At 43.5% G+C, this 8,577-nt stretch overlaps 1 protein-coding gene across 1 annotated transcript; it reads left to right on the top strand.

Annotated features, from left to right (window-relative positions):
- The first annotated feature begins 283 nt into the window (after positions 1–283).
- LOC139321207 (free fatty acid receptor 3-like) lies at positions 284–1,255 on the top strand. Its single transcript, XM_070949859.1, has one exon. It carries the CDS (start codon positions 284–286, stop codon positions 1,253–1,255), a length of 972 nt encoding a protein of 323 aa, XP_070805960.1.
- Positions 1,256–8,577: the final 7,322 nt, after the last annotated feature.

Here is an 8,577-nt window from a genome sequence, read left to right as displayed (position 1 = left end):
CTCCGGTGTAAAGTTACACATAAAATCCCTAAAATCAATTAAAATCCATTTAAAAAAAACCCATCAGTCCAGGCCGGCCAGGCGAAGTTCTAAGCTTTTCCTCATAGCTAAATATTTTACCTTTTTGACAATGCCACATCTTTCCATGTTTTCAAAAGAAAAAGTTTGTGAGGAATATATATACGGGAGCAGAGATTTTTTTCCCCCCACCTTCTTCCTCTCTTGCTGGATTGATAGAATGCTCTTATGTCTTTCTTCTCCCCACAGGTGGAAATCTTCCAGCATGGCCTCCAACACTGAAACCCGGAATACCTACATTACTGTTTACATGCTCACTGTCCTAATTGGCTTTCCCACCAATCTGTTGGCCCTGTACGCTTTCATCCAGAAGATTAGAGTCAAGGCCACGCCCAACTGCATCCTTCTCCTCAACCTGACCATTTCTGATCTCTGCTTCCTGGTGTTCCTCCTCTTCAAGATGGCGGAGCAGATCGCTGGCCGCTGGGCCTTTCCCAATTTTCTGTGCCCCCTGAGCGGTCTTGTCTACTTCAGCACCATTTATACTAGCACGCTCTTCCTCACGGCGGTAAGCGTGGAACGCTACCTGGGCGTAGCTTATCCCATCCATTACAAGCTGAAGCGTCATTCGGTCTATGCCTTAATTGCCAGCCTGAGCATTTGGATCTGCTCTTTTGGCCACTGCAGCATTGTCTATATCACCGAGTTCAACCGGGACAACTATTCCCTTCCAAGTGTGCCCTCCTTTAATGTCTGCTATGACAATTTCACAGACAAGCAGCTCCAGGTCCTCCTCCCTGTTCGCCTGGAGCTCAGCATTGTACTTTTCCTGGTGCCATTCCTGATCACCTGCTTTTGCTATTTTGGCTTTATAAGGATAGTGATCTCTTCACCACACATCTGCAGGAGCAAAAAGCAACGAGCAGTGGGGTTGGTGGCAGCCACGTTAGCAATCTTTATCATCTGTTTTACACCCTACAACATCTCCCACGTGGTAGGTTATATTGAGTGGGAAAGTCCCGACTGGCGGATCAAAGTCTTGCTTCTCAGCACCTTCAATGCCTGCTTGGACCCCATCATCTTTTATTTTTCTTCTTCTGCCGTGAAGCGTTCATGCTGTAGCTTCTGGACCAGAATAAAACACCTTTGCATGTGGCCTCCTTTGCTCCATAAACTCTTCAACAGAAGGACTGAGAGAACGGGTTCTCAGGATCAGGTGTGCTCTTCCCGTCTATGACCTCCGGTTTCTCAGAAAATTCTTAAATCTTTCTTTGTAGGTCAAGTGAACTGGCAAAAAATTGTTCTGGGAATTACTGACTTTTCCAGCCAGGCCTCCAGACTTGAAGCTTTTCACATTGTGAATGTTTGTTAACTGTAATTTCGGCAGCTTTGAGTTGAGGAATCTTAGCCAGACCTTCTCATCTTTTCGTTCTTGAAACTTACCGAAGTATTGCACAACTGCTGCCCCCCCTAGACTGAATGAGAATGGGTTTCATTAAAGTCAAAAAAGAAAATGGGGGAAATATATTGAGGACTTCAAATGTACATACTCAGGTACTCCAAGGCTAATTGTGAAATGCGTTTTGGAGTTGTTCCATTTGAGTCTTAATGGCATCCAAGAGATTTTCCTTGCCTTCTTTCCATCTTCATCTAACTGGAGATACATATAATTTGCAAAAGAGCTTTTATTTCAGCTATTATTGTGATTCTCATGGCAATAGCCAGTGAATTGGGAATCCTGAGAAATGTAGAACCTGATGCCTGGATGTCACTACACAAGAAAATACCATCATCTAGGAACTAGGGCAGGTCCTTATATGAGATGTCCTAAATTGTTATATCTGGTAGATATTTTTTTAAAAAAACAAGAGGGCATATGTAACAAGAATGTGAGGAAAAGAACATTTTTGAAATGAGCAGTATCTCACGAGGCTGTTATGTATAAATAAGATGTTGAATTATTTGCATTTATATTAAGAGAGTTGCTTTTTTTGTAAAAAATCTGCATCAGAATAAGTAATATATTTTTATGATTATTTAAGAAACTCTCTGAAGGGTTTTTTTTTTTTTTTTGCACTTTGAAGGATCTCGCCTGGTTTGTCATTGGAACAGACACAAGGAAGAGCATATATTTAATAATGTAAGGGTTACTGGAAGTAAATGGGAAATATTCTGTGAAATCCCCAAAATAGAGGCTACCCAGAAGTTCCATGCCACTCAGTAAGAGCAGGATTTGTGCCATTGAAGCTTTGACCCAAATCCAGATTTGGATCCACAACCACACAGCAAATTTTGTATCAGAAAGGGGAAAAAAGTCTGTTTGCCCCAGTGAAAGTTTTTCTTGGTGAATATTCCCAAGGATATGGAATGCAGTTTTAATCCACAATCGTGTGGGGGAAGATACTTCCCCAGGAGTGGGCTGGTGGGGGTTTGCAGGGGTTCGGGAGAACCTCTCGCTAAGATTCTGTGCAGTTTGGAGAACCCCCAAATCCCATTCCTGGCTGGCTCCGCCCACCCATCCCGCCCATCCCAGGAGACCCCAAGTGGCCCATTTTGGATGCAGGTAAGTGCAGGGCACGCACGGAGGTTTGGGGAGGTCGAAAAATGGGCCTACTGGAAGTTCAAGAAGGCCTCCGTTTCTGGCCTACAGAGGGCCTCCGGAGCCCGGGGAGGCTGATTTCGCCCTCCCAGAGGCTCGAGGAAAGCCTCTGGAGGCCATTGAGGGGAAAAACACCCCCCCTGTGGTGCAGGAGGCTGACTAGGCCACGCCCCCCATGGCCATGCCCACCCAGCAACGGACAGAGAACCCCTTGCTTCAAAAATTTTTGAAGCCCACCCCTGTACTTCCCCCATCTTTTCGAAGGAGCCCATATTCGGCCTCCCAATTCATTTGAACAAGAGTTATGTCTACTTAGTCAGTGTATAGAGCTGTGTTTCTCAGCCTTGGCAATTTTAAGATGTTTAGATTTCAACTCCTACAATCCCTTGGGAATTCTGGTACAATACTGGTATAAAAAAGGAGGGTGTTTCTTGCCTTGAGTTCTTTTCCCAATAAATGGACACGTTTAGCCATATCCACACTGAAACATTGTACAATGTGGTTTGAAGCACAGCTAATAAACAGGAGAGCGTTTCCTCCATAAACCGACATGGAGAACTATGACTTGCTTGGTTTTTCCAACTTTGTAAGGTGTAAGCCATGCTGGGCACACACACACACACACACAAAAAGCAAAGAACCTCTGTGGAATACTGCAGGAAGATGGAAGTAGAAAATCGGAGGCCTTGTGATGCTTTTCACCCATGTCTCCAAGGCTTTCCCTATCTGCGGAAAAGTGCAAAGCATCTAAGGCCGTGATGGCGAATCGATGGCACATGTGCCACAGGTGGCATGTGGAGCCCTCTCTGCGGGCACGCGAGCCGTCGCCCAGCTCAGCTCCACCCCGCATTTGCGCACGCCTCCCACCGGTCAGCTGATTTTGGGGTCTCTATTGTGCATGCCTGAGGGTTGTGCACACATGCACGAGGAGGGTAATGTGCGCATGCATGGAAGAGCGTGTGGGGGGGTGCGGCACGCCCCCCCCCGTGGCCTGTTTTTGGTCCCAGCAGGGTGCAGGGAGGCCTGCTACACCCAAAATGGGGCGAGGAGGTCATACGTGGGGAAGCACGGTGAGTCATGCACACATGGGGGTGCATGGGGGGGTCATGCACGCATTGCATTATGGATGCAGGCACAGATGCACGCTGTCACACACCCTGTCACGCTGTCACACTGATCTAAGGGGTCAGGTAGACTTTACATTAATTTCCCTGCAGAAAGCATTTCATAGGTGGGGAGCTTTGGAGATAAATGGGAGTGAGCTACTGTAAGTGTTGTGATTGGAAGAAAAGCTTCCTTTTTATTGGGTTCCAATTGGACTTTTTGCTTTTCTTTTAAACCCTCTCTGGGCACACCAACAATCCTAAAACAAAACGGAATAGGAGAAAAAAAAAGTGGACGTCCCTGAAGCAAACTTTTGTTCTCCAGCCTGGATCACCACATATTTTGGAGAGCAACGGGCGATGGTTTTCCTTCCTAGAAGATGATGCAGGGAGGGAGGAGAATCGGGGTCCTGAACCTGCTTTGCATGAAATCTGTAAGGACAGCAAACTTTCTGCAAGAGGCAGTGCTAAAGTGCAATCAAAATCTGTTGTGGAAAGGTGATGTCAATCCTTTCCGTGTCCTCGGATAAAAATGCAATTTGATTAAGTGCCTCGGATCTGCCCCTCCCTAGTTTTTATGATGTCAGCCCTTCAAGATAGACCAAACTAAGAGGCCAGAATTATAAATGTAAATACTTCTTTATTATAAGGTTACCATAACAATAATCTTGCAAATCGAAATATGCTTCCTCCTGCTCTCTCCTTATCTTCATGAGAGTTAGGGAGGGTCATATTAGTGTTCCAATATCTCAGGGATTGCCACAAAGAAGAGGGAGTCAACCTATTCTCCAAAGCACCTGAGGACAGGACAAGCAGGAATTGGTGGAAATTAATCAAGGAGAGAAGAAACCTACTGTAGAACTAAGGAGAAATTTCCTGATGGCTAAAACCATTAATCAGGGGAACGACTTCTTGCCTCCAGAAGTTGTGTGAATGCTCCAACGCTGGAAGTTTTTAAGAAGATGTTGGATAACCATTTGTCTGAAGTGGTGTAGGGTTTTCTGCCTAAGCAGGTGGTTGGACTAGAAGACCTCCAAGGTCCCTTCCAACTCTGCTATTCTATTCTATTCTATTCTATTCTATTCTATTCTATTCTATTCTATTCTATTCTATTCTATTCTATTCTATTCTATTCTATTCTATTCTAAGAATTTACATTGCAATGGGAATAACAGCCTTTCTTCCTTTCAAAAAAAAAAAAACCCACATTGTCTGCAGAACAACCTATTTTGATCAGCTGAAGCAAAATAATGAAAGATGCTGAACATCGGATTCTCCTCTTTCTCTTCCTTTTGTGTTAAAATGGGTAGATGTGATTAAACAGGGAGAGCAAAATGAGGCCTAGTGTAGATTTTCAGAACCTTTACTTTATCTCAACTTTTCTGTGCCTTGCTAAAATAAATAAATAAATAAAAAAGCAATTTGCTGACTGGGAGCTCCAGGGAAGACTAAGGAAATATAATTATCTTAGTTCGTGAAGCATTTGTTGATGTAATGCAATCAATACTATACCATTAAAAAAAACCGATTATCACCCCAGGGGGAAACTAACCTTATAAAACACATCTACACCAAGGGTGAATGGAAAAAGGTACCCATAAGAATCATTGGAAGTCAAATTTATCCTAGTCAAAGTGTTCAACCTGAAACCTAAGGTTTAAGCTTACCTTCAACCCAGTGGTGGGTTGCCCCCGGTTCGGACCGGTTCAAGAGCTGGTAGTAAAACTAGTGGGAGGCTCTGCCCACTGACCCGGATGTCATCATAGGTGATCTGCGCATGCGAAGAAACTTCTGCGCATGCACATAAGTGCACGGGCGCACTCCCGATGTGAACCAGTAGTAAAGGTAAATAGAACCCACCCCTGCTTCAAACATGAAAACTTAGTGGATCGGTTTGGGATGGTGGTACTCAATGTTGTTGTTAGTTGCGAAGTCATGTCTGACCCATCGTGACCCCATGGACAACGCTCCTCCAGGCCTTCCTGTCCTCTACCATCCTCTGGAGTCCATTTAAGCTCACACTGACTGCTTCAGTGACTCCATCCAGCCACCTCGTTCTCTGCCGTCCCCTTCTTCTTTTGCCCTCCATCGTTCCCAGCATTAGGCTCTTCTCCAGGGAGTCCTTCCTTCTCATTAGGTGGCCAAAGGATTTGAGTTTCCTCTTCAGGATCTGGCCTTCTAAAGAGCAGTCAGGGTTGATCTCTTCTAAGACTGACCAGTTGGATCGCCTTGCAGTCCAAGGGACTTGCAGGAGTCTTTTCCAGCACCAGAGTTCAAAGGCCTCCATTCTTTGGCGCTCAGTCTTCCTTATGGTCCAACTTTCACAGCCGTACATTGCAACTGGGAAAACCGTAGCCTTGACTGTACGCACCATTGTTGGCAGGGTGATGCCTCTGCTTTTTAATATGGTGGTACTCAATACAACCTATTTAAAAAAGTTATTGTGATCCGATGTAGAGGAATTCCAAATTCGTGCTGCATTGAGCTCTTATGGAAAAAAGTAAAACATCAATGAAATACCCACTTCATCTGTGTTTAGATAGTCCTCAACTTACAACAGTTTGTTTAGTGACTGTTCAAAGTTACAACAGCACTGAAAAAAGTGACTTACAACCGTTTTTCACAGTTATGACCTTAGCAGCATCCCCATGATCACATGATCAAAATTCAGACACATGGCAACTGGTTCATATATATGATCATTGCTGTGTTCCAAGGTCATATGATCAGCCTTTGTGACCTTCTGACAAGCAAAGTCCAGGGGGAAGCCTGATTCACTTAACAACCGGGTTAGTAACTTAACAACTGCAGTGTTTCACTTAACAACGTGGGCAAGAAAGGTCGTAAAATGAGGCAAAACTCACTTAACAAATGTCTCACTTAACAACAGAAATGTTGGCTCTCAATTGTGGTCGTAAGTCAAGGACTACATGTAGTTTCTGCCTTGTTGGTTCCTGTCCAAGCTGATTTTTATTTAAAATGAACTGAATGCAGACTTAATTTTTTTTTTTAAAAAAAATGTTTTATGATAGCTTGCAATAAAATAGTTCCAATGATGGCTTGCAGGATTAAGCAAATTGCACATTAATTAAGCAAATAAACATGAAGTAAGAAGTGTAAAGAGGATCATATGCTCACCATCACATCGAAAATTTCAAAGATCCTGGTGATTTGACTAACTGGCCAACTTTTATTGGTTTTATTCCTATTTTTTTTTTTTAATTTGATTTATATGCCGCCCTTCTCCGGAGACTCAGGGCGGCTTACAATGCGCTAAGCAATAGCCTTCATCCTTTTGTATATTTATACAAAGTCAGCTTATTGCCCCCAACAATCTGGGTCCTCATTTTACCCACCTTGGAAGGATGGAAGGCTGAGTCAACCTTGAGCCAGTGAGATTTGATCCGCTGATCTGGTAAACTAGCAGTCAGCTGAAGTAGCTGCAGTACTGCACTCTAACCACTGCGCCACCTTGGCTCATGACCGCATGATTCACTTAACAACTACAATGATTTGCTTAACAACCATGTCAAAAAAAAAGGTCATAAGACGGGGGGGGGGGGGGCATGACTTACTTATCAACTGCCTTGCTTACTAATGGAGACTCTGATCCCAATTTTGGTTGTAAGTTGCAACTAGCTGCAATAGCTAGTTGTCATCTAACATGACAAAATAACCTTCTTACTTCCTTTTTATTTGCTTAATTAATGTGCAATTTGTTTAAGCCATCACTGGGACTATTTTATTGCAAGCCATGATAAAACATTCTTTTTAAAATTAAGTCTGCATTCAATTCATTTTAAATAAAAATCAGCTTGGACAAGACCAACAAAGCAAAAACTACAGGTCGTCCTTGACCACAATTGAGAGTCAAAATTTCTGTTGCAGATTTCATTTTTTTTCCCTCCTGCACTCTGCAGATTTTTTAAATTCTTTTTCAGGTTTACTTGTCCTTTATACTTAGTTCTGCCTACGTTGATATCGCCTGATAATTCTTCGGTCATGTGCTCTAAAATCTACTTCTTCAGAACTCTTATTTTAGGTGTTGTTAGAGCTCAAACAGGCCATATCCTCTTATCGCCTTTCACCTCCTCCCTTGTTAAAGTAAAAAAGGGTGGGCATGCTTATCATTTGGTATTTTACATTTGCTAGGATTGCAAAGCTGTGATACACCCAGTGTGGTTCCTTATGGGATTAGTAACAGAGGACATATATTGCTGGTTAATTAAGTAAACTGAACAGCAATTGGTATAGAAAAATGTAGTTTCCTTTCCTCGAGGTTTAAGGCAAAAGTAAAGGTTCCCCTCGCACATATGTGCTAGTCGTTCCTGACTCTAGGGGGCGGTGCTCATCTCCGTTTCAAAGCCGAAGAGGCAGCGCTGTCCGAAGACATCTCCGTGGTCATGTGGCCAGCATAACTAAATATCAACGCTGTTTAGTTATGCTACGGAACGCTGTTACCTTCCTACCGAAGGTGGTCCCTATTTTTCTACTTGCATTTTTTACGTGCTTTTGAACTGCTAGGTTGGCAGAAGCTGGGACAAGTCACCGGAGCTCACCCTGTTACTCAGCACTAGGGATTTGAACCAGTGAACTGCCGAACTTTCGATCAACAAGCTCAGCATCTTAGCCACTGTGCCACCACGTCCCCACATCCCCTCGAGGTTTAAATGATCTCAAAAAACTAATGTGGGGTTAAACAGGAAAACCCCAGGAAATCGCAGGAATACATTTGTGAGGGAGGAGGGGACGGGTAGAAACATTTTGGAAAAAGAAATGTCTTTTCTTTCCCTTGCTCTTATTATTTTGCCCCCGTCGAGTTAAAATCAGAAATTCTCAGAATAAGCCTATTCTTTT

The sequence above is a fragment of the Pituophis catenifer genome, unplaced genomic scaffold (genome assembly GCF_029215685.1).
Source record: "Pituophis catenifer annectens isolate HBS135680 unplaced genomic scaffold, rPitCat1.0.hap2 SCAF_9, whole genome shotgun sequence".
NCBI lineage: Eukaryota > Metazoa > Chordata > Lepidosauria > Squamata > Colubridae > Pituophis > Pituophis catenifer.
The sequence above is the reverse complement of the archived record's forward strand: the minus strand, read 5'-3'. Positions and strand labels throughout refer to the sequence as shown.

Bases quoted from the DNA above. Each gene is read 5' to 3' on its own strand.
- LOC139321207 (XM_070949859.1), top strand. From the start codon at position 284: ATGGCCTCCAACACTGAAACCCGGAATACCTACATTACTGTTTACATG.